Raw genomic sequence first — 26,270 nt, forward strand, 5'->3', positions numbered from 1 at the left:
AACAGACCATCTGATGCTTCTGCCCCATCTTTTTCTTGCTCTCAGAATTCGGTTGTGCAGTACATCTGAGAATGCCCCATGCTGAGGATCTCAGTGATGTCTGAGGAGGTCTTTTTAAGTTTACTTCCTCAATGCAGATTTTCAAAAATTAGGCACTTTGGTAAATAGTCCTGGAAGATTTAGATTAACTCAGTTTTATTCCCCAGGGAGCTCTACAGCTTTACAACATGTGGTTGCAAGGCAAGTAAGGTGCAGAGGATAAAGTTGTCAAGAGAGATCTGATGGGATAAGTTCTCAAATGTAACATTTCCACATAAGTGGTGGGTTTGGTTCCTGCCTGGGACAGGTTTCCTTTGAGCTCTGTTAGCTGACCTACTGTTATGCTGGCCTCTGAGCAAGTTCAGGAAACCTGAAGTACGGTTTTAAGGTTGAATTTGTATGGTTTTACATGTGTCAATGTAAAGTAGCATTGTGTTCAAAACAAAACCTAAACAAACGCACACACGCTTGCCCCCAATGCAAAAAAAAACAAACTACCCCAAACGTGACGTGATTAAAATGAAGGGAAAAAGACAGGCGAAGGGGAGATAGCAGAGGGCAGATCAAGTGAGGCCACTCAAAGCATTGCTTTCTCATAGAGCCATAGAGTTTTTTGAGGGAAGGAGATTTGCACTGGTCTTTCTATTGCCTCTGGGTTTCTGAAGTCAGTAGCCACATCTCAAAGTCACCTTTACTAACCTTGATTGTCTTTCCTTGTCATGGAATTGTAAATAGTGCTCTTTCCTTGCCTTATTAGGAGTGCTGCAATGAAAGCCTTAATTCATTCATGTTTGTGAAGTTGCACAAAGAGTACAGAGATGAGTGTTCTGTAGGAATGTTTATAAAATGAAGAAAGGCTTGAAAAGTGTGGGAGCAAATGAATGTGTGTCCTTATGAGAGCAGAAGTGATGTATGGTGGAAAAAGAACCAAGAGCTAAGACTTCCTCACTAACTTTCATTGATAAGCTACAGAGCATTGCTTAACCTGCTGTACTTTATTTTTAAGCTAAGGAGGAACACTCACTATTCCACTCAGTGTATCAGCCATAGACAAAACTCTTCATCATTGATCATGACCGGTAGTTAATGCCCTGCTTGTTGTTAGTCATATAACCTGAAATGAAGCCAAGGCCAATTTAACTTCCTAACAAAACAGCTATTCACTGAGTGATTTATTGGAGCTATAAACTAAAACTAACAGTTTATTATCGTAACAGGTCTTTAAAAGGACAGAATTTTTAAGCACAGCTGAACAACTGCAACAGTGTTTTGTGCCTTTCCAGAGCAGGGTAATTATTAAATACTGGCACTGAAGCCAGTTCTTTTGTGAAAAGTTTGAAAACCGGAATTTTTCAAAGATACCCTTTAAATATTGCTGGGCTTGTTAGATAATATTGAGGTGTGTGTTTAAGTAAAATCAGTCAGACTGAGTCAGTGCTATCTATGCACCATACAGAACACAGCAATCCAGTGCACAGATAATCATTATCCAAGATCCAGTATCAGAGGAATGGGGAGAATACTTCTGCTTTAAAAATCTTTGAGGCACACATTATGTTTAGTTTAGTGAATTTGCACAATTGCTTGTTGCGCTTGAGGTTTTCACACAATTCAGTAACACCAATGGTTTTGAAGTATGAATATTCAATAATATGAAGATTAAAATACTTATAGAAATCTGGAAGTACATTTTTGGCATCTTGGGTTCAGTACTAAATTATTTCATTTGGGAGAGTCCAAGAGTTCTTTAGCTAGAAAGAAGAGGTAATCACTACATAATTGCACTGCACAGATTAACAGAGAGTACTGGACAGGCCTAGTGTCCAGTGTAGCCTTGCAACAAAGCGTGAAATCCATTCCAGCTCACCAAAGAGCCCACTAGCACTGGAGGTTATCAGTGTCTATTTGAGTTTTACAGGGTACGTTACATGTATTAAGTAGCTAGCACTCAGTTCTGAAACCCTGGCTCCCGCCTCCCAAGTAAAGAGAGCAGTTTCACTGTGGGGTTTCAGGTCCTGTGCAGGCTCACTAACATACCTTCACCTGCAATGTACAGGTTGAAGCAAGTGTGCTCTTCCTCTTCTAGATCAGTGCTCACCAGGTGAATATTCTCCTGATGGCTTCAAACCCTGTCTGCCATGTCCCCTTGGAACATACCAGCCTGAAGCTGGGAGAGTAACTTGCTTTCCCTGCGGAGGAGGTCTAACAACAAGACAGAGCAGTGCATCCTTGTTTCAGGACTGTGAGACCAAAGGTAAGGTCAAGATTCGTTTGATGCACTGCGTTCTCCGGGGCAGAAGTAACTGCTACTGCTACAAGTGGGGCATTCAAAGAAGGGTCATTCTCCTTTCAAGGATCTCTCCTTCCAGTTGGCTGGCCTGGCTGCATGGAAACTCAGAGCCTCTGTTCTTTTTATAACTGACTTTTTATACAAGACTTGAGAAGGGGTTGGGAGATACATGGAAGTTGGTCAGTGAAGCCGTTGATCTGTGAAGAGTCATCTAAAGGAAGAGCAGGGAGAAAAAAGTCTCAAGAAAAAAAATCAAGACCAGTATACCTTATTGACACTTTGGGTTTGTGCACAGCAGCAATGTGAAAATGTGAAGGAGGGAATTGCAGTCCTGGAGGATAAGTAAGAAAATATTTTCTTCATGTTCATAATGAGAAACTGGCTTGGATGCCTTTGGAGATACCTAAAAAGCTAGCATTCAGCTTAACCCTGCAGTACCTCAGACAGCCCTCTAAATTTGATCACAGTGGAGCTGACATGCAGTCAGCTCCCAAAGTTTTCCTCACAGGACTGAAAATCAGGTGGGGCTCATATCTTTAAAAATGAAGGAATTTTGTTGGCATCTTAGTTATCTAAAATGTAAAAAGCTGGAAGTCAGCTATGAAGTTGCCTTTGAAAATGCTGATAAAAATATGTGTCCATGGAGAGAGATGAAATGTTAATCAGTATAATGGTTTGCTTAATGTCTTTCAAGCATGGGTAAAAGAACGTCATTTATGTCAAAATCACCTGAAGAAAAAGTGTTAATAGAAAATCTACTGCCTTAGAGTAGAAATAAGGGATAGAAATACGGTCCTGATGCAAACATTTGGTAGTGGTTTGGATTTAAGAGATCTCTCTAGTGTCAGTTGAGATATGTTTACTATTGAGAATTGCAACATAATAGAAGAATTTTGCAGTATGGTTAAAGAATTAATATCACTGTAATAATGTGATAGCTAATAGATTTCTTCAGTGAAGAATCACTGAATCCACAAATGCTGTTGTTTCATACTTAATTTTGCAAAGTTAAAGCACTAAAAAACCATGTTAAAAACCTTGGATCAAGATAAGAGGAACTGTTTTCAGTTTTATTTAACATAAACAAAAACAGGTCTATAAATGAGGTTCAGTTTTTCAAATTAGAGTGGAGATTAAAGGAATTTTTTGTATTAACTGAAGAGCTCAGGGATTTGCATGTGGAAGAGGCCACATGAGACACGGAATCACAGATGTAAGAACTATTTGGAACTTGTATCTGAAGCATTTGGATTGGGGGGTGGAGCATGTAGGGAAGGACTCCAAGCTGAGCTAGCATACGAAGCTTGACAAGTCTAGAGTTATTTGGGAGTAAGCAGAGCTTAAAAGGAATAGAAAAAAGGGATTGTGCAGCACAGAAAACTACATTCGAAAAGCAAGGTAGTAAATTATTTTGATGTTGAGTTGAGAGAGGTAAACATGCCAAATGAGGTAAAAGGAATAAGAAAAGATTTTATTTTACTTTTTTTTTAGTCCCACAAAGAAAACGTGCAAGGAAGAAGCAGCAAGGTGGTGAGGGAGTTAAGAGCAAAGATAATGTATGGCTGATGCTCTTGACTGCTTTCTCTGAGGTTTCAGTATGGATGATGATGGGCATAGATGCAGAATAACCAAGCAAAATCAAATGAAAAGAAGCATATTAGAGATGTAAGCAAAGGTGTTTGGGGTCATGTATGCTCAGATTGCAATGAGAGAAGAAAATCTGCCTGTCTGCCTGCAGGGAACTAGAAAAAAAGTTGCAAGTCTGCTACAAAGGATTTTTCCCCTATGTCTGTCTATCTCATGTCTAAATCTTCCATAAAATCTGTTATGTTTATGAAAGAGTTTGTACATCAGAATGGGGTCCTGTTTTGGTGATGCAGGAGGTACTCTCAGCAAGCCCTATGAGGGCTATAGCTTATGTGTCTAGCCAACGTGATCATTGCATGATGTGATGAAATAGAGTAGCAGCAGATCTGGTGGAGGTGGCTGTACCTGAGTCATGGCCTGTTATTGCAAGACCGTGTGTGATCATGAGAGAAGGCGGCAATATACCAGTTTAGTCACTAATATTGTTGCAATGTGCCACTTGTAGAGGGCCAAAGTCTTTAACCTCTGCTTGCGGTGAGCTGATTGCAGGGTTATACTAGGATGCAGCAGCAGTGCACACGCTGCTTGACATAAGCTGGCAAGAAAGAAAGGTTTAGTTAGTATTTCCGCATACAGTTCACCTTCCAAGTCAAATGTCAGTGGCTAGACCGTTTGGTCACACACTGTTCTACTTGGTGTCCTGCTTACAAAATCATAGTGGTTATACTTACTCCCCCATATCTTTTATTACTGCTTCCACACAGAACTGCTCTATAGTGTTGCATTTGGGACTTTTGAACTTGCACAAAGTGACCTGATAAACTAAAATCTATTCAGTTACCTCTGCTTTATTACCCTCATAGTTTATGAATATGGTATTTCAGTTATTGAAATTATACTAAGTCCTATAAAAACGCATAAAATCACATTCTAATGTGCTACTGCCATTTTTTTAACCATGCTGCATATTTAATTACTCTCCAGTTCAGTGTTCACCTGGCCATTTTTATAATACCACAACTCATCGGTGTATTCGCTGCACAGTTGGGACATACCAGCCTGAATTTGGACAAAATTACTGCATTTCATGTCCTGCAAACACTACTACTGATTTTGATGGGTCAACAAATATAACACAGTGCAAAAGTAAGTATAGCAAGATGGTTTTGATGATCTCTTACAAATGAAAAGACTGGGCCATTAATATTCCGAGTGGCCCTAAGGTCAAAATTTAGCTTTGCTCCAGGGACCTTGGAGAGCAGGCAGTGGTGTTGCTGCTCTTTTGCTGCCTGCCTGCATCTCATCCCACATGGCTTACTGAGGTCCATGAGAGACCATTTCTGCATACTGGTTCCATCATTCTTGTTAAGGTAAGTGACGATTGTGTCTTGCCAGTTGGTGCTGGGTCACTCTGGGTCTTGCTATTAAATCTTTTCTCCCATGATATTGCAGATGGAGTTTGTGTTCTCAGCACCCTGATTTCCTTCCCCTCTATTAAGAGGAATGGAAGTTGGCTCACAAAACTTAATAGCTCTAGTAACCATTTCTTCTTAATAACAGCCTTTGAACAAGGCAATTACAAAGAGAACCACTGTTCTAGATTATGGCAGCTGTAGTGTGGGAAGCTGAGGGTAAATTAAAGAGGGAAAACAGAGGGCAGAGAGACAACTCCTCAGAAGAACCTCTGGAGACACTTACATAAACACAGGTGTAGATACACATACATACATAGAAATATGTTCCTGAGAACTGCATGTCTCTCCCTTAAAGAATCTGTTCCCTGGGCATGTCACACCCGCACATCACTGTTATGGTGCTGTAGTGCCCAGACCCTCGTGGCCACACAGAGTTGGGGAGCACAGGCAAAGCATCCTGCACTGGGGTTCACCCTCTCTTACTGGCAGCAATGCTGATCTGTGCAGAGAAAGGGCCTGCTATACTCCCTGTTTTGTGGTGCTGCAGGCATGGTGCCTGATCAGAGCACCTCAGACTTCAGTTAGATTTCAGCTGATACTTCTGTAAAAGCGTTCTGTCTGGTACAGGCAAGTGGAGCATCCTTGCTTTACCATTTCTATGTCCTCTTACAACTGCCTTGCTGCTTGGCTGTGGCTTGGTCGATAGCACCTGCTGTGTTAGCAGGGACTGATCGGTATTTTTATGTCTCAACATTGATTAAAGCACAAAGGCAAAAGCAGGCAGCAGTGTGAAGTGAAGCTAGCAGAGAACTGTACCTGCATCAGATGCAAACAGAAAAGTTTGTGTGTCTGTCACCCATGTACTGTTTCTGTCAGTGACTGTAGAGAGAGCTGTAGGATGACCTCACTTTGCCTCGTCTTGCATGCTGTATTGCTTTTTCAGATAGGCAGTGTGGAGGTGAACTGGGAGATTACACTGGATATATTGAATCGCCAAACTATCCTGGGGACTATCCTGCAAACACTGAGTGCACTTGGAATATTAACCCACCGCCAAAGCGCCGTATTCTGATTGTGGTTCCAGAAATATTTCTACCAATAGAAGATGAGTGTGGAGACTACCTGGTGATGCGAAAAAGCTGTAAGTCTGAAATACCTACTGGGGCATATGGTATCTATCTCAGTGTGCAACACAGATTTCGCACATGCATTGCTGTTTACATAAACTAAATGTAGCCTGGCTGGCCTCTACTTAAGAGTAGAAATTTCTTTAAAAGACAAATTGAGAAATCCTAGGTGCTCCATAGGTTCAGGTAAAACAAGGGTGCAAGGCTATGATGTGTCAGTGAACTCTGAGAGAAATATTGTTAAGAAGGGGTAGATGGTTCAAGCTAACTAGACATGAGTTATGTTAAGCGATTCTAGCCTGGGTTAGGAAAGAAGAGATGCTTGCTAGTCCTTTCAGGTGCCTGATGTGTGAATAAACAGCTTCAGTTTCTAGTATAGGCATATCCTTAAAACAGTAGACTGTGTTTTAGGAAAAGGGAAAATATTCCTTGACCAAGAAGTCACTCACTGATGGCCAACCATCCACTGACGGCCTGCCACCTTTTGAGTTTTCTTAACACCAGCAAGCATTTCTTCTCATGGTAGTTTAACCTGTTCATTTTCTAATTGCTCGTTAGTATGAAGCGTTGTCAGATAACTGCCTATTGTGTGTTTTCTTTGAAAGCTTCTTCCAACTCAGTGACCACGTATGAAACCTGTCAAACCTACGAACGCCCTATAGCTTTCACTTCTAGGTCTAAAAAGTTGTGGATCCAGTTCAAGTCGAATGAAGGGAACAGTGCCAAAGGATTCCAAGTTCCTTATGTAACGTATGATGGTAAGCGGATGTGAGCAGCTTGAGCCTATGTGGACTAGTGCAGCTGCAGCAGTGCAGAACTCCTTGTGGGCTCCTTGACCCTGCTAAGCAGCAGGGTAACCCAGCGCTCTCAGCAGGGTCACTATGAGACTACTTCCAGTAGCTGTTTTCATTTAAAGCTAGTTTAAGGAATTCTCCATTGCACTGCAGTCTAAGTGCCACTGTATTTCTAGTCTTCCACGACCCTAAACAAAGAGCTGGGATTCTGGGCTCCGACCTGCAAAATGCAGAGCTCAGAGCCAGAATCTGGGTTTTAGGCATTTTTGTGCCCTCCCAGTTCTGGGTTGCTTCAGGTGGCAGCAGAGTGCCCCCAGTTAGGAATTGGGCAGAGCCCGGGTGCCTCTGATTTACCGCGTTGCTGTTACCATCCGTAATCTAGTACCAGCTAGCAAAATATCTGTATTGAAAAGAAGCTTGAGGGCAAGAGTTTCACCCTATCCTTGTTAGATTCACCAGGAGTGAAACTGGAGCTGAGGCTTTGCACTTCAGCATAAGTGATGTGAAAATGATATGACACGTTTCTGTTCACGCTGGATTAATTGTGAAGGAGTCATCCTCACTGTGGTCTGCAGAGTTTCATCAACAGTGGATAATTAATTTTTCAGAGGAGACTTCTCCTTTTGAAGCATTTCAACTTTTGATTCACCAGGGGGTTTGCCTGTTAAGAAAGCTGCCTCTTACTACTTTTTTTTCTTTCTTACTGTAGAAAGAAGTCAGTAACAGGTTGTGGGTATTTACAGATAAGTTTCTGCAGTGCGGTTGGTTTGAAGCAGGCTGCTTAGTTACAGTATGCACTGCAATCCTAGGTGCGTTATGATTTCTGTTGCTTTTGACAGATTGATGCTGAGCAGCTCAGCACAGTACACTGTTTTCATAGTAAACAGTGTTTGTAGCTTATTTACAGAAAGCATTTGGAATATTTTCTGACTGCTAATATGAGAGCCAAGTACAACTGGTTCTTTTGGGGGTAGGGCTTACATGTGTAACCAAGGGAGGTATTGAGTATGTAAGTGAAGTGAACCTGCAAATTACTCTCTTGTGCATTCCCATAGAGGATTACCAAGAACTAATAGAAGACATTGTTCGGGATGGTAGACTTTATGCATCTGAAAATCATCAAGAAATACTTAAGGTATATTCCTTCCACTAAACATGTTGGTTTTGATTGAAAATGACACTATTTTGTGCCAGTGAGGTTGCCTCCTGCTCTGCATCAGATCTGTTCCTCGGTGCACTGGACATATGCTACATCGGGGAAGTGGGGTGAATCAGCACATCCTGATTGTGCAGAGCAATGGATGTGAGACCCTTTGCCCAGGGGGATTAAAGGTGGATCATACCTACTAGGGAAATCTATGGTGAAGATAGCCCCTTGAGCCTCATGTAGGCTGTGCTGGCAGGAATCAGTGGAGCAAACTGAGGGACATGGGATTTAATCTTTTGGAGAAGCACTTGGTGCTGCTACTTGTAGCCTGTAGATTAGCAAGGGCTTTTCCTGCCTGGGTGAAAAAAAATCTCTGTGGATTTCACTTCTCTGACCTTGGTTAGGGGACAGTTGCATGGGCAAGTTGAATGGATGTCATCCCAAGTAAACCTTTCTTTTGCTGGATATCAGATCCAGTGTTTGTTTGTTTTGTTGGGTTTTTTGGGTTTTTTTGTTGTTTGCTGTTCTTGGAAATAGGAGGAGGGGAGAAATCTTGGTGCTGCTAATGATAAATGTGAAACTCTAGTGACTTTCCTGGGGCTTGAATGTCGGCTTTGCTCCACTAGTTTCTGAGCCCCTGAAACATTAGTACTTGAAAAGTAAAATGCCTATAATCTTTTATTAGTTAATCAGTCATTAAGCTTTGGTAATACTGACCCGAACTGCTCTGTGGAATTACTGTAAAATCTGCTTTCCTTTTTCTAGGACAAGAAACTGATAAAAGCATTGTTTGACGTGTTGGCGCATCCACAGAACTACTTCAAGTACACAGCCCAAGAGTCAAGAGAGATGTTCCCAAGATCCTTCATTCGGCTGCTGCGCTCTAAAGTTTCCAGATTTTTGAGGCCTTACAAATAGTTGGCACTGTACTTAGAAAACTAACCAGCCCTGGGCATGCACAGAGGGGTTGTGGTAGGTGGGGCTGCTTTCTGTGTTTTATACACTGGCAGAGAAACTCCAGGGAAGCTTGCCAGCTCCATTCTTGGCAGAGTTTGGCTTTCTCAGCTAATATAAATATTTTGGTGAACAGAATTTTGATTCCTTTCCAGATAATACCTTTTGGGTACCAAGGATACTTCATGGGTCTCTGTATTAGAGACTGCCCATAATTTCTGTAACTGAATGGTGCCAAGCAGAAGTTTGTAGAGCTCTGCCTGTTGTTTCATCAGTAACTCTAAAAGCTAATGAGGACAAACAGGCTAAGTAGTGTGGTTTGGGATGAACTCTGGGCTGCCATTAATGCATGTTACCTCAACAAAGCTGGGTTCATGTTTGGTCTCGCTGAAAGTGAGAACAAGATTGATGTCTCTCTTAACTTTTGCTACGCAGGAAATTCAGAGCTAAGACTGAAGTAATTTTAGTCCAAACCAGTGAGTCCAAGAATTGCACAAGGTGTAATTTTTCTCTGAACTATGTTATATGAGGCGTACAGAGGAATAAGCAAAGGGTTGAATATTAGCTTGAATGCTCTGGGTCTGGCTCACACTGTGTTCATGCTAATGACCTATTGGTGTAAGTGGAGTGACACCAGAATAAAACCAGGGCATCACAGTAATGGAAAACAGACCCTGACCCACTGGACACTTCTGTTTTGGGCTGGCTGCAAATGTTAGAACAGATTCTTTGCCAAATCCCAGGGCTCTCCCTGTGCATAGGCCTGGGACAGCATGAGGCATCGCCTCTTCCGAGTAGTGTAAAATTCTGTCCTCTGAGCACCTGCAGTTGAACACACAAGCCCTATTTTAAATGCAGGCTTTGCATAGATTATGCTCTCGTACATCACTGTTTAAACCTGTATAAGCTTTTTATATGAGCCTCAACCCCTATATTCCTTATCTTGTCTGAGCACCTTGCAATGACCTTGTTGAGCAGAGAAGGGCTTCTTTTCCTGTCTTGCTGGAGAGAAGTAGATATACAAAGATATTCCTCAACCAGACCGTGGCTGCATAAGTCGTCTATGGCAAAATGCTCTTCACGATTCCCAAACTCTGTGCCCTTTTTCTCAGGTCGTGTTTCCTATGTGAGAGGAAGCTGTTCTGAAAGGGCCTGGAGGGAGAACTATATTGATCAAAACGTTGTCTCAGTCCTTTTTTGTCCACACTTACATTACATTACATCACTGTCCTCTAGCTACGCAAGCCGTTTCCTCAGTGTAATGTACCTTCTGGGCCCTCTGTTTTGAAGGGAGATGGCCGCGGTCCCGCTCATTTGGAGATGGACTTACGACCTCTCTCTTTCAGTCACTGGCAGTGCCGAGTGGTGAGTGGGCACCAAACCTCCTCTGCGTGCCCCCTTAGGAAAGGTACTGAAATGTCGCGGTGTAGCCAGGACAAACGCTGCCTTTCCTAGGCTGTGGAGTCAGATCTCCCTGGGTTTCATTGCATTGGTATGTGGTATTTAACTGTTGTATGTGAATAATACCACGTCCACAGTGTGACAGATGAAACCCACATCAAGAGCCAGGGTCTGAATCTCTTCCCTACGCTGTTAGGAGCAAATGAATACTACCAAATGCAGCCTTGCTGAACTGTCGTGCCACGGCAGCCCTGTTCTGCGGCACGTGAGGCAGTGCAGCCTGCCGTGTGGTAAGGACACCTCTTGGTCACGGTGTGATGGGAAGGGGCAGTGGCCTTAGGGCAACAGGCCTGGCGGGGAGGAGGGAGGCAGCGGGTGAATTAGCAGAACAGAGGGGAAGGAACCCGGTCCTTGTGCGTTCCTGGCTGGTGTGCTTTATTCTGAACAGGGTCCCTGCTGCCTTCATGGGGAGAGAGGACAGGGGTTATCTGGAAGAAGGTATGAGGTGGTGTGATTGGTGAGAGGAATGGTGAAGGGATGCCAAAACAAGAGGAAGGATGGTGAGAAAGGCTTGCTACATCTGTGGTGAAGTGTACTGTTGTGGCCAGATCCCAGGAAGGTATTTCAAGATCGTTTCCCTCTGGCTGCACAGCCCCTACCTCTCTACTGTTTGTGGCTTCCTACGCCAGATGCAGTGTGTCAGTGGATCGCAATGACCCACCAACCATCTCTATGTGGCAATGGAGCACTTTGAAGTGGGTGAGATGCCGCAGTTCTGCTCTGGGTGCGTGGCTGAGTTAGAAGGCTGCTGGTGGGCGCTGGGAGGAGAGGACCGTGGTGTGCCAGCTTCTGGGCCAAGCCCAGCCGAGTGGCTTTGCTGTGGTCTGTGTGCTCGCTGCGGAGTGACACACAGATCAGAGCGATTGGTTTCAACAAGGGTTCACGAAAATGAAAGTTGTGAAACATCCAAATATTTTTAATTGGTGAAACTGGGCTTTCTTGCTCTGTGCATGAGTTACTGACTTGAGCTCTGGGTTCGTTGCGCTGCACCTCGTCTTGTAGGCACGCGGTTCTAGCTCTGCACGGCTGCTCTGGGACCAGCGTCTTGCCTTCCGTCTGTACAATGGATCTCAACTTCGCTTCTCTGTTGCCCCCGTGTGCACAGGCCGTTTTCATGGTTGGCTGTGGAAGGGGAGGAGTGCATCAGTGTGGTGTACGGTCCGAGACTGAGGAGAAAAACCTGCCCTTTCTTGAAGAAGAATCCTTTTTGCTCCACAGCCCTGTTCATTTTCTATATGAAAAGTAAATGACTCAGAAGCACTTCTGTTACCCTTGATCTAACATTATGAATCAAAGTTTCCCCCTTTACTGTAGATCCTGTGTGTGCAGTAAAAAGTGAAGAGGGAATTTTTGCTCTCTTAAGTATTGGGAGAAGTGATAACTGTTGCAGAATGCTGTAACACTTGGCATTGTATATTCATAGCGATGGTAGTGGCTCTGTAGAAATTTTAATTTCTACTTTCTGTGTGGTTGTAGACTGTTATTTTTTTGGCAGCAAATGATTCAAAAAGTGTTTAACCTTATAAAACAGGATTTAACTGTTGGAATAATAATTAGCGTTAACTGGATGACTTAATGTCACCTACATGAGATAAGCATAAGGATCTTTTTCATGATTGTAAATTAATGTAAAATGTTTCAGACTGTTACTCTTAAGAGAAATAAACCAGTGAACTTTTAGTTGCATGAAAACCTTCGGTAATATTTTCAGTTGTCTTTGCTGTGCTAAATAATAGTTTTGTGACAAAATTAATGGTTGTGTAGCAAGTTATGGCACATCAGATAGTCTTTATCCTGGGAACATCTGCTTACTGTATCCTTTTTCATGCATTCTCTTCCATGTAATATATTATTAGCCTGCATCTATACCCATAAAGATACAATTCTTCTTGTATTTAGTGGTGCACATATTTCTGGCTAGTATAATACCAGAATTATCCTGGTATTAATTCTAATAATTATGCTAAAAATGTCTCCTATATGACGAGCTGGAGTCAATTGGCCTGTTGTAACCAGCTGTATGAAGACAGAATAAACTACTTAAAAGTAGCTCCAAAGTATTTCATTACTTTGTAGATTAATCTGATTTTTTCCTTAAAAAAAACCCCAACAACACAAAAACCAAAACCCAAAGAACCCCCAGGCCCCCTTATTTAAACTTAAAAGTAATAAACACACCACCACCCCCCTCCCCCCAAAAATAAAAAAACAAAACAAGGTGAAAACCTGTGTTAAGACACAAGTTCCCGGATTATTTTTAAGATAACAGCATAGTTTCATCAGAGCTTTTCATTAAATCCAAAATCCACTCACTTAATTTCTTAGAATTAAAAAATAGAATTAAGTCATAGTAAATTATAAATGATTCATCAATAATAATTTTTAATACTGTCTTTCTGTATTTGTTTCTGTGATACTACATTGAGATTATTAGTTGTAGTCAGTCTATCAAACTTTTATAAAAATAATCCCAATATCTTCTCCTTAATTTATTTGATTGTTTGTTTGACCCTTAGTTTCCTTTGATCACAGTGACAAGGACTGATTTCTATTAAACTGAATGTAGCCATCCGGGTTCATTTGGTGCAGTCTTGGAAGATACAACTGCATAATTCAGCTGTTAGCTGTAGAAAGCTGGCATTGGTTTATATGGAAAAGACAGAAATGTAAATGACATACAGGAATATAGAGGTCATGGAAAAGTATGATGACTACAGGCTAATCACAGCAGAAAACTGTGTTATTCAAATATTCTTCCTGATATTGTGAATGCTGCCACCCACTAGATTGCAGCGATGGACATGTGAGCACTCAGATACCCTCCAGGATGGGGAATGTCAATATGAACTATCTTGTGAACTCCCAGAACAGTGGGAGCTGAGATTCTGACTGGGACCTTTGGGTGTTTACGTAGCAGAAATAAGTAATAGTGGAATACAGAGAGCAAAACTTGAAGCTTATTTAAATCCAAGGAATCAGAAGAGGTCTGATGCGGGTAAGCAGGAAGGAATGGTATTACAATAATCCTTGTGAACAGAACGCAAGGATAGTGGTCCGCAAATATTTTTGAATTACACAAACTTACATGCAAATGCTTTTTCTATCATGCATATAGATGACATCCTGTAAATGCGATAGATGCTGAATGTAAAACCTGTCACAGCTAAAATGTACATACGCTTCCTATCTTCCTTTTAAAGCTGCTCCATTCAAACTGTGTTGGTGCAAGGCTGCTGCTGGAGGAGACAAAGAAGTGCTTCTTAAAGAACTTGAGCCAAACTGAGGGCTGGTACAAGTAGGTTTGTTTCCAGGCATCCCTGGAACCAACCTGCCCTACAACACATCTTGCTACTGCCCATTTAGTTTGAACAATTCTTTGGCTCATAGGCAGCTTTTCACTCTCCGTTGTGGAACTCTGCTTTCCACAACATACATTCTCCTGTCACTGTAGAACACTTGGGAACAGTGATGCAAATATACCTATAGGGAAAACAGGAGGAGTTAGAGTATTCAAGGGACAGATTCCACTCTCGGAAGGTAAGTTCATCTAGTTTCTCTCCAGGTCAGTGCAAATTATGTATGAAGTTCTGCATGTTGCTCTTTTAAACTACCTTATTAAACGACTTCAAGTGTTAAAAAGAAAAGAAAAAAAAGAATATTTTAAAATTAAATATGTATGTTAGTGCAGCTGTTGCTCTGATTAAACAAATTTTGAAGTGTAATAAAGTTTTTCAAAGTCCATGAGGTAAAAGTCATGAGTCCATGAGCCTGTTTAGTACACAATGAAAAAAAATAGGTCAGAAGGGATGACCTTGAAATCTTTTTCCTTATTGAACACATCTATAAATACAGAATTCATTAAGGAAACTCCCTCACACTGGCTAGCTGCTAAACTCGATACAATGCAACAGAAGCCTGCTTTTTTCACTGGGAGTTTCATTCAATAGGCAACGTAGACTTATGAACCTGAGCATTAATCATGTGCCATGAAATTTCCCTTCTGTGACAATTCTGGGGATCAGGAAATAAGGGGTTCATAGCTCTGAGGAGAGAAGAAGTTGCATTGGAAGCTGAAAGGTTCTGAAGTGGTCACTTGAGATGCAATTTGTTGTTTATGTGTTTCCTGTTATACCAAGAACACTACGAACATCCATGAAACACTTATGTACAGAGCAAGTTTATGCTTGACTAGGTTTAGAGAAAGCTTCATCTTCTGTGCCTGAATCTAATATAGCAGGGGTAGCCTGAATGTGGTTTTCGCGCATTCTTTCCCGCTTGCTGTGCTAGAAGAAATGGAACAAAATACTAAGCATGGACAGGAGCCTTGATGTGAGTTGGATGGAGAATCTCTATCTGGAAGTAAGTTCAGGAGGTGGAGAATTGTAGAGGTATGTTAAATACAGACATATATGTGTGTGTCTTTATATATATTATGTATGTATTTGACAATAAGATAGGCATGTGTGCAATGGCTGTCAGGAATGGAGAATGCAAAAAATTACAGTTCTTGAGCAGCAAAAAATGAGTGACAGTTTAAAGAAAGCAGCAAGCTGGCCCAGGATGTAAACCTGGGAGGAGTGGGATGCTGGGCAGGGTGGGTGTAGAGGGTTCTGCGTGTGGGTTCCTGGTGGGGCTCAGCACTTGCTGGAGGCACTGCTTCTGGTTCCTTCTGTGCCTGCCCAGGCTGCCACTTGCCTTTTTTGGGTGCAACAACGAGGGGCTTTGCTTCCCACAGCCCTCCTGGGCCTCCGATGCCTTGCCCTGGCAGCGGGCGGCTGCCTTGGGGTGACCCAGGGGACCCTGCGCTTGGTGCAGGGCGTGTATGCCGGCTGCGGGCATAGACAAATGTGTGCCTGGGCAAAGATGAGAAAGTCTCTGAAGCTGGGAGCCTTAGAGGTGTGTAAAGGGGTGGGCAGGGCAGGGAGCGGGCAGCGTAGGGCTAGGACGACACGGGGCAGTGGATGCTGGCCAGCATTACAGCTGAGGATCCTGCTGGCTCGTCACGGGTGTCCTGGCAGCCCTCGGGGGCTGCTGTGGGACCTGCAAGGCTGGGTGTGTGTTATTTGCAGTTCTCTGCGTTCACCTACATGCCCCCAAAACAGCAGGAAAGAGTTAGGGTTAAGCAAAAGAGCAAATGAGGCTTCAAGCACACCTCATATGTGTGTTCGGAGGTAGCAAAAGTCCTTTAGTTGTGCACTGTTTGCTGTCCGTGTGGTACAGCAGGGAGCCGCAGAGTTTGCTCTGGATTTAGAGCCAGAGGTTAGGAGTTGCTCGTTGCTGCGATAGCACTAGCATCTGCCTCACACCCTCCTTGGGACCAGGCTCCGTAGCTAAACATGTCCTGTCACCAGTTGGAAGACCTGTTGCAAAATGCCAGCTCAGCTGGTTTCTGGAGGGGCTCTCTGGAGTAAAACCCTGCCATGGATAGCAGCTTAGGGTGAGAGAGGGGATCATGACTTTTCTGGGGTTTAATGTGGAAACTAAGAAAGCACTCCAGGAAACTGGGAATTCAGCATCTCTGTGCCCAGCAGACAAGCCTGTCTGTGACACAACCTGGCTCACAAATTTGGGTGGCCCCCAGTTTGCTGTTTCTGATGTAGTGCTGGTGTGAGGGGCTGCGTGGAATAGCTGAGAGGTACCAGTTATTAAAAAACAGGACTGGCAGAAAAGTGCTCAGGGGGGCTGTCTGGCTTACATAGCATAACTACTGCGCCCCGGCTACCGTAGGTGCTAATTCTCTCAGCAAACTTACAAAAATAAAACCCTGAAAAGGCTCATCCATGCTGAGAACAGCAACTTCATTCAGTGGAAGAAGGGAGCTTAGCTCTAGGAACTGAACGCTCAACACTGCAGGCATTGCTGTCTTCCTTGACTAGTCCAGAAAGCCCCTCAGCCAGCGCCTGTGGCGTGAGGTGGGAGAGCAGTGCTGAAATAAGCACAGTACGAATAACTGTCCCAGCTCCGTGTGGGAGTCCCAGTTCTCGGAGTGGATAACAAAGGTCCATAGCGCTCTGCCCCAGCAGGATGTGTTTCCACATGCAGTAATGGAGAAGTAAAATCTGATGCAGAAGATGGTCTGGCTTAGGGATGCTGTGGGCACGTGCTCTGGCACAGCTTCACGTAAGACGCCAGAGCCTTGTCCCTCCATCAGACACCGCTCACGGTCCCTTCTTGCCTGGCATATTGGGGAGAGGCTCAAATAAGGAGATTTCAGAGGATTTGGGGAGCTGTGATAATGAGGCATAGGTTGTGGTGCTGTTCCTGGGGGTGTTGGCAGACCGCGGCTCGCTGGGTTACCTGCCTGTTTGTGCTGCCGGCACCCCAGGGCCGTGCCGAGGCCGCGGGGTACCACCCACAGGGCCCCCCGAGAGAGGGCAGCATGTGGCCCTAAGAAAGGAAAAAAATAGCCGTTAAAACCCATGCGGACAAACAGCAATAGTCTTTGGGTTAGGTCTTCTGTAGCAGGAGGCCTAAAACCAAGTCTGCTGAGATCTGGGGGCTTCATCAACACAACAGCTCGCGGTGTGCTTCTGCCTTCCTGCACAGCTGTGCGAACGTACCGAGGAAAAGCATCTTGCCCTCTTGGGCTGCCTTCAGCAGCTTTGGTGGAATCTGAAGGAGTATTTCCTGGTCCACTGGAAACTCTCCGCAGGACACATGCGCCAAGGAGAGAAATGTTCTCCTGGGCAGCTGAAACAGGAGCTCCAAGCAGCTTTTCTGAGGGCATTGGCACTGTTAGCCAAAATACCCAATTCAGATTTTCTTTGTTGAGCAGCTCTTGGTCCCAACCACTGCCTCTGATCAATCTTTTTGAAGAAGAGGGAGTGATTTTGTCAATGACCTTATATTTTGCATTATTCTATTTTTACAAAATGCAAATATGGGGCCTAGAAAGACCCACGCCGCTGGGCCAGATATTGCTACCTCTTCAGGTTGCACTGGGAGGAGACCCTCTTCTGAACTGAATTCTGACCATCGGTCAAGGCCATTCCCCCTTCTCTTCTACATTACTAGCGAGGAAAGGTGCAGGCTGCAAGCTGTTGATTTCCACGCAGAATAAACCTCAAAGGAAGCTGCAGGGAATGGGTTGTGAATGCGTAACTTCAGCTGATGTAATTTACTTCTGAGAACAGTGAGTGATCCTGGCACTCTGCCTGACCCCTCTCGTGACTCAGTTCTTACAGATGTCAGTAATGGACTCCGAACATTTGCCTTTGGAAATAAAATTGTCTGTATAATCAGCTACTGACTTCCTCCATCATTTCAGGGGAGGTTGCTCAGCTCTATCACAGCTTGACTCCTATCAGTGGTTGGACAGATGATCTTGTGGGAAATTATACCCGAGGTAGGGCAGAAACACCTCAAAGCACAGGTAATCAATAGCACCGTGTGTCTCATCGTTCATACCCGCAGCGCACGTGCTCCCGCTCTCCTGGGGCAGCTGGCTTCCTTTTCAGACCTAGTGCGAGCTAAAGTATCTTTCAGCTGACTAGACTTTAAGGTGGAGATATTTAACCAAACCACAACATGGCAAACACAACCCCCGTGTTAGGAGAGTTACATTGAAGTACAGTTGACGATTCTGTGCGTTAGCAAATATTAGCACTGAGTATCCAGTAACATGTCTCACTAAATCTTACCCGTTATGAGTTGCTGCAGTTTTGCATGTGCTGTGTGGAGGGGGATACAATGGTAGCTCACTTATACTTGCACCACTTGAGAGTGTTGGGAGTCTCAGCTTCATAAAATAAACATAAGAGCTCCACAGAGGTGAGAGATCCTGTGTTTGACTAACACTGTGGTGACCTCCTCTCTAATGTTGATGTAAATAATATTTTTATCTTAAATGGATATTGTAAAATATCTTAGACTCAGATTTTGATTTATCTTAAAGTTCCAAAGTAAAGATATTTAGATACATTTGATGAACTCAGGATTTGAATGCTTTAAGTTCCAAAATTTATATAATTTTTTTTAACTTATAGCATTCAAATCCTGAGTTCATTGAATACTGGTCTGTTGGGAAACCAGAGCAATTCCAGACTTGATAAAGAACCTATACAAAACAACCTACCCCTTCTTCCTCTCTTCTGAAGGAGGGGTGCAAAGCTGTCTTAGATCTGAGCTCCGTAAGAAGGTGGAAATATTTGTCAAATGAAATCCCTCTATGAATACTCCTTTAACTGGTGGAGGCAGAAGAGGTTCACAGTCAGTCTTTTCAAAAGTATAGTAAGAATGTTGTTCCTTGGTGAATCCCCCATTGGCACAAGTTGAAGTAAGCACCTGTTCTCTGGGCTTTTGCAGAAGAGCTGGGAAATTCCAATTCTGTTCAACTCACTTCACCACTGGAGATACTCCGCTGTTTTTGTCACTGTCACCTGGTAAACTGGGTATGCCATACAGGGACCTTTCAAAAGGCAATGCTGTTTCAGAGCTGACCTGTACTAGTCCTGTTCCAGAAACAAAGTGGTCATTTTTTTTTTTGCTTGGTTTTACATTATGTTCTGAGATTTGTGTTCTCCGGGAGGTAAATTTCACAGAGGTTCCCTGAGGAGTTCCCCCTCCCTCTCCCCAGGTACTGCTGTTCAGGAATCACACCACTCCGAAGCATCTGGAATGAGAAATGCCTTTGCAGCAGATTTATACTTGGGTAGAGGAAAGCTCTCTAGAGAGCGAGAAAAAGCAGAGAGCTTTTAAAAGGTTTGCATAGCTCCTTTCAGGACTAAGAGTTCCCCCCTGTGGCAGGGAGCTTTCAAATCCCTGTGCTTCACTGTGCCCGGACACCTCAGTGCCAGCTCTAAACTTGTCACCCAAAGACAAGAGGTTTAAAAGATCCCTTCTGCTGTATAAGCTGCCATACTTTTCTTATCTTCTTCCTGCTTAGGCCACCTTTCTTTACTCTCATCCCCATTTCAAGTTTCAGCAATGACTTCAGTCCTGTCATTGCGCGGTGAGGGCAGAGCGCTGAGTCTGTGGCCTCGCACACTACCATAGCGCGACATCTTTATCCTGGAGCCAGCTCCACTGATGAGGACATGGTTATGGGGAAGATAACCCTGGACATAACCACCTTGGCTGATCGGAAACAAGGCACTGTTTAGATCCCAGTGGAAAATGAATGTGATGAGGTCTTCTCCCAGCCCACTGTGGGCACCTGCCCATGGTGCCAGTTGGTTCTGAGAATAACTTATTAGATTGAAAAGAAAGTGCGAGGGAGAAAATTACAACCTATTGTTCCATGTTTGCAGCAATTGATGGGTAAATATTTAAAACTTCTTGCTGCCAAATTAGGATCAGGTTAGTAAACTACTTCCATTAACTGTAGCTAGGCATGGATGTCGTTCTCGGCATCGTGTATCCCCACTTCATCTCCACTAATGTTCAAGGTGTTGACTCAAGGAAAAATTTGGCCAGCTGCCTTATGATTAATTAGCCACATAGATCTAAAAGCAAACACAGGTCTCCTAAGTTTCCCAGGGTAATGTATACACTAAGCACTGAAAAGGCTTCGCTTCGGTACCGTTGCTCTAATAAATATCCCACGCAATATTGCGTGCACACTGATATTTTGCGTACTAAGGAGTGACTTTTCACCATGCCGAGAAGGAAGAATTTTGCCCAGAGAGCCATCTGCTTGTAATCCCCATTCAGCAAAGCATTTAAGCAGGTACTTAAGTGCGTTGGTGGATAGAACTGGATTGTTGTATTGGAGTATTTAGACCAAGAATGGACTCCTTTGTGTCTGCAAAACACTGAAAGATTGCTGGCTGCTAGTGTAAGTGGGGCTTTGTAATGGGTGCTGTGCAGAGCCTTTGTCCCTTAGGCTGAAGAAAGTGAGAAAATTGCTGGCGGGGCAAGGAAAATGTGTGTGGGGTGAAAACAGTGGTGTATCTCTGCTGGAGCAAATTTGGTGCTGTTCTTGCTTTTGCAATGGCTGTTTATCGGTGTCTTAGATACTCTGCTTTTTAGGTGTCATTAGTCCAATGGCTAGTGACAGTGAAAGCATCTCGCAGCTCCCTTGGTGTGTGGAGTCCATAACACCTTTGTTAGGGACGTCTGTGAACTATTTCAAGAAGTCAACAGGAGCAGACTTAGCAAAATCATGCAGCAGCCTTGTGGGGAGGTGGTTGTTCAGCCCAGCACACCCCTCAGGTGCCATCTGAAGCTCTGGTTTTTACAGTTTGTGGCCAAGCTCTGCTGTGTCCAGCTGCTCTGAGCTGGGTGTGTGGAGAGACTGAAGCGAGCTGTTGCACAGCATCTTTCATCGACTCGGATGAGCCAGGGCATCCCAACCACGCTGCTTGATTGTAAAGGTGATCTTTGTCATTGCGGAACCCAGCTGCGAGCCTTTGTCTCCTGGGTCTCCCTGCCCTCTCCTACCCGTCTCATCCCGCCAGCCCCGTGCCTTTCGGGGAGCAACAACAGGCTCCCCGTTACTTATTACCGGTTCCTGCTGGACTGATGCAGGCCCGACATGAAGAAGAGCGGTGCCCTCTTCCTCCTGCCTTTCAGAGCTCGGAAGTGTTGAGCAGCGGCGGCGGCCCTGCGTGCCTGGCTCCGCTGCCTCTCGGGCTCTGGCTGTCAGCCTTCGGGAGGGTTAGAAAAGGAGCGGGAAAATTGGGTTTGCGTAGTGTGAGATGACTCGTGCTCTTTTAGCCTTAACAAGATCCCTCCTATATCTTTAATGACCTGAATGTAAAATTTACGGCGTGGAATGCCCCAGCAGCAGAGGAAGCCTTCAGCACACAAGCTGCCTTTTGCAGGGCAGGAGGGGAAGGGAAATCCCCTGAGGTTTGGGAAGTCTGAATGATGTAGTTATGGTTGGCACTTTGAATGTATGTGTAGCTTACTTCAAAATAAATATTTGCAGTTCAACTTTAGCATACATGTGGGAGGGTGAGAACTAGCATGTATTAATGTTTCTTAAAATTAATCATTTTGAAAATTGTATACTGGAATAATCTTCTTATTGCACAAAATAACCAGAGGTTAGTGTGGATACATACTGGGGAGAAATGTCACCTACCTTCTACGTACACTGTTACCTGCCCACCTGCCCGGGTGGGGTCCCTGAAGAAAGCCATGCAAGGGACATTTTGGGAGAGAAAGATATATATGAAGCTTTTTGCTTGAGAGGAAAGTTCCCTGGTGTCTTCAGCTCTGAAAGACCCAGCAGCCATGTCTGCGCTTGTGTGCGCAGCCGGTCTTGTAGCAGCAGCACCTTCTGCGTTGCGCTTGGATCTTGTCTTGGAGGGAACCAGCTGGTGAGCAATGCCGGGGGCAGGATCAGCCCTGTTCTCCCCCACCCGTGAGCAGGAGCGGTGCCGTTCAATGCACAGCAGCCACTGTTACCTCTCCTGAGGGCTCTGGTTGCTCCTGCCGGGTCTGCGATGTGAAGGTCAGGGGAGGCCAGGCTTTCAGTCCCCCATGCCAGCCCCCATTATCCCTTCCCCAGTGCTCGGCACTAGAAACTGACCCTTTCTCTAAAGGTTTCTCTCTGTGCTGGGGTAAATTATTCTTTCTGGGACTCTCGCCTGCTGCTTCTGTTTCTGTTAAATTATACCACTCTGTCCTTTCTTCGGAGTTTTTTGGGGCATCTCTGCTTCTCTTCAGGGTATGGCAACCACTAACAAATCACTTCTTTTTAAGGAAAGATGAGAAATCAAAGAAAAGAAAAAATAAAAGAGACCGACCCACTTCCTGCTTTGCCCGCTGCTGCTTTCTCTTCCGCCGAGAGAAGAGATGGAATGGGGGTGGGAACGAAACTCCATAGCTCTTCTTTCCTTACAGTGATTAAGCTGCAAGCATGACTGGGTACTAAGCCAGCATAAATCGGCTGTAAACAGGGGTATAAAATTGTCGGGGTTCAGCTCAGTCAGTTTACATCATGTGTAAAGCAAATTGCGTTTGCAGGCAGGACCTGTGTCGCTTCGTCTTCCATGGAGGGTGGCTAGTAAGCTCCTGAGCGCTGCGTGTCCTCTCCCCTCCCTCCAAGGGTGCCTGTGCTGCTGTTGGGCGCTGCCTTCCCCTGTCCCCAGCTGTTTTGGCAAAGGGCACGTTGGAAAGGCCGGGGAGAGCAGCATTTCCCTATGTTTTCTCTTCGCAGTGGGTTTGGAAACTGGGGACAAAAGCACCCCTGCCCTCGGCTTTGCTGGACCAGCAGCTGCCCCGGGCGCAGGGCAGAGCTCACTTCAAACGTGCGGCAGCTTTGCTGGTCGCTGCCGGGGCCACCTGCCTGGGGTCTCCCGCACGTGCCGTCTCCCGCACGTGCCGTCTCCAGCGTGTGCCGCCCGCCCGTGCTGGCAGCAGCGGGCATCCCGGCTCCCTGGCAGTGCCAGCCGTCCCCCCCGGCTGGAGGGGTTTTCCCGATCGCAGCCTCGTGAAGCCTCTTTTTGACATCGGCCTCGACGTTTTGCTGCGCAGAGAAACGCCTGTGCTGCTCTGGAGTCAGGAAGGAGCAAGAAAGGTGTTTGGCCCCTTGGCGCTTTTCTTGAGTGAGGGGCAACGGACCTGTCTCCAGTGAGCGGATGGGAATTTTTCTGAAATGTGCCCCTATTTAGACACACTGCTCAGGGGGGAGTGATACCGCTGGCTAATCTGTCGCAAACAAATGACCAGCTCAGAAGCTAATCGCTGGGCTCAAAGCATTCAAACTGAGCCCCTATTTCAGTGTGGATCCTGAGTAACTTGAGCAGATGATTCACTGCTCCTCCCACTTTCCTCTTTCCCAGGATTAAAAATCAAGAGGGCAATTAGGGCCTTTATCTCATTTATTACTCTTGAGCACTGGGCAGATTTTCTTCTGATTTGTTGGTGCAAGGTGCACTTATAAGGTACAGCAGAAGTGAAATTATAGGGCTCAGGCAAAATGCTTGTTTGCTGAATTAAAGTGCAGGCTGCAGTCTTGGAGCTGTAGTGTGAGGGGGGCTTTTCACGCCCGACCTGCTCCTGCAGCTTTACTCTTCTTGCTGCAAGCCAGAGCTGACCGGGCATTTGCTAGTATGCCAGGCAGAGTGCCACTCCTCCACGGAGCTTTTATATTAAAAATTGTCTTCTGGTTTCAGTGGCAGTCCTTCTGCTTTCTTCTGTGCTCCCTTGCCTTTGGGAGAGTGCGGATGTAGTCAAATGTCTTTATTTAATCAGCTGGATAAGTGCCAAATAGCTCACAAGGTGAAAAATAAGGTGCTTTTATCGTCCTGGGTAGGTTTGCCTGTAGTGGAACAATGGTCCTGTCATGTAATGAGCCGAGTCAGCGAGCGAGGAAAAAATTATATCCCACTTCAGCCCTGTTATCCTTCTGCACACCGACACGTTCACCGAGCTCGGGCTGGCTCACGCGTAATGGCCTGTATGTGAGGCTGTGAAATAATGGATCTGGGTTTTATTGTATTCTGCACTCTCATCTGATTTTTTTTCCCTCTCTTCCAGGTGATATGAGGAGGGGCTGAACATACACAGTCTGGCCGTGGCTGCAGAGCACAGATGTACACGTTTACCCACAGAGCGTTGCCGCTTTGGCATCACGGCAGCAGCTGGCATCAGCCCTGCTCGGCGTCAGCACCGCTCCCGGTGCGAGGAGCTGGGGCTGTGGGGTGCTGGTGGGGCGGGAACTGCTCTCAGCGACCCTCCTGCGAAGGGGCGGCTGTCAGCCTTCCGCGCCCTCACCTCAGCTGAGCTTTACCTTTACACGTGCCAAGGTCAAGGAGCAGACGGTTGGTCCTGCGCTGGTGGGGCTGGCCCCGCTGCATGGGCCGGGGCGAGAGGACAGGGCCGGGGGCAGCCCACAGCTGCGGGGGGCCGCATCCTGCCGGGCCCCCTCCCTGCCCGGCCTGGAAGGGAGGGAGGAAGGAGAAACTGTGGTGCTGCAGTTTAAAGCGACTCTGCCTGCTTGGCGTTCACATTGCTTTCATTTATTTTGTTTTCCATATATCTCAGTTGCTGCAAGGGGAATGTCTTTCCCTGGCTGCTTTCAGGGCAACCCCTCTTTTCCCTCTCTCTCCTCCACATGACTCTGGGTCTCTTTCCGAAGCATTTTTTCAGGGACAGGAGTGTTTCCCTGAAGCTGGCCAAAGGCTGTTGGTGTCTCGATGAGCGGAAAGTGTGAGTCCGGGCTGTGTTGGTGGAGGAGAGCAAAGTGGGGTCAGCACCCCAGCTCCTCCCAAAAGTTGGGGTGCCCTGGAAGTCAGGCTTGGCCTAAATCCTGGGCTAAGCTCTGCTTTTCCTGTGTTTTACCTAGCGCATCAAAGGTCTCTGTTAGTTTAACAAGAACCAAACCCTTCTGGAGTATTTCCGGATCCGTACTGCCTCTCTGAGGCAGAGCTGCATTTTCTCCGGCACCTATTCCTTGCAACAAATTACTTGGAAAGCGGAAGGTTCAGGTGGGTGCCTGCTGCCCCAGCTGCGCTGCTGAAAGTGCGTGGGCCCTTCTGGGGGAAAAAAAAAAAAAGAAATAAAAAGTGTTTCTTTCTGGTGAGAGATGATATATTACTTAAAAACTCACTGTTGTATTGAAAGAAACCCACGTGCACTGTGAGTCCTGTGAAGAAAATCCCCTTCCCTAACTATTATATCAATCAGTCTTTATAGTATGAAAGTGTATTAATGTGTATTAGTCTGTGTAATACACTGTAATGTAATGAGGTAGTGGAATTTTACTGGAGACTTCAGTATTGTTCATGCTTAAGTAAAACAAGCTAAAGGACAGCCCGGCCTCAGAAAGAAGGACTTTGCTTCGTGGAAGCCTAGAGCTGCCCATGAAGGATAAAGGATACCCCTGGACAACCAAGATAATGCCAGCATCCTCACCCTCTAACATGTCTTTGAAACCGCCCCAGTACCATCTGGTGTCAGAGGTAAGAAACTATAGCAAGACTGACTCAGCGACGTCTGGATCAATAGACAAGCAGCAAGAATGCTGCAAAACTATAGTTGCTTTGCAAAGTTTTACTCTGATTAGTAATCAGTAGTGTGGATGCTAATGATTAGTCAGATTGTGCTGTACCTGAACATTTGATGGGTATAGGAACCCTGTGTAAAACCACATTTGGGGTGCCCCAATTTGGTTGGGACAATTTTTGTGACAGTCCTTACCCTTCCTGGTGACTTGGGTAGACAGTGATGATGCAGATGGGTGCCTGCAATGCTTTGGTGAGGCCAGTGGCACCCAGAGCCTGCCCTAACCCCACTGGCTCCAGGCATAAGGTAGCAAACCTCAGCGTGGCCAGTTGCACGGTCCGTGCAGGGCTGCATCACCCCAGCCCTGTGGGGCAGCGGCACCCAGGACCACATGGGTGCTAGGCAGCCGTCACCTGCCATTATACTTCAGACTCCCTATCCAGGTCAAAAAAAGCTGTGCCCGCAGGGGCTGGCTGGGAGGTGTGCTGGCTTGTGGGGCTGTTTGCAGCTCTCAAAGCCCTCCAGCAGCCTCATGGGCAGAAAAGAAAGCACCAGACCACC

At 45.4% G+C, this 26,270-nt stretch overlaps 1 protein-coding gene across 2 annotated transcripts in view; it reads left to right on the forward strand.

The window, feature by feature from the left end:
• SCUBE2 (signal peptide, CUB domain and EGF like domain containing 2) overlaps positions 1 to 9,317 on the forward strand; it is a 40,924-nt gene extending 31,607 nt beyond the window's left edge. For both annotated transcript variants that reach the window (XM_059825849.1, XM_059825848.1), the window contains 6 exons: positions 2,126 to 2,293; positions 4,901 to 5,062; positions 6,275 to 6,472; positions 7,064 to 7,216; positions 8,308 to 8,387; positions 9,165 to 9,317. In XM_059825849.1, coding sequence (XP_059681832.1) covers positions 2,126 to 2,293; positions 4,901 to 5,062; positions 6,275 to 6,472; positions 7,064 to 7,216; positions 8,308 to 8,387; positions 9,165 to 9,317 — 914 coding nt within the window. The remainder of the gene's footprint in view (positions 1 to 2,125; positions 2,294 to 4,900; positions 5,063 to 6,274; positions 6,473 to 7,063; positions 7,217 to 8,307; positions 8,388 to 9,164) is intronic.
• Positions 9,318 to 26,270: the final 16,953 nt, after the last annotated feature.

The sequence above is a fragment of the Gavia stellata genome, chromosome 17 (genome assembly GCF_030936135.1).
Source record: "Gavia stellata isolate bGavSte3 chromosome 17, bGavSte3.hap2, whole genome shotgun sequence".
In the NCBI taxonomy this organism is placed as follows: Eukaryota; Metazoa; Chordata; class Aves; order Gaviiformes; family Gaviidae; genus Gavia; species Gavia stellata.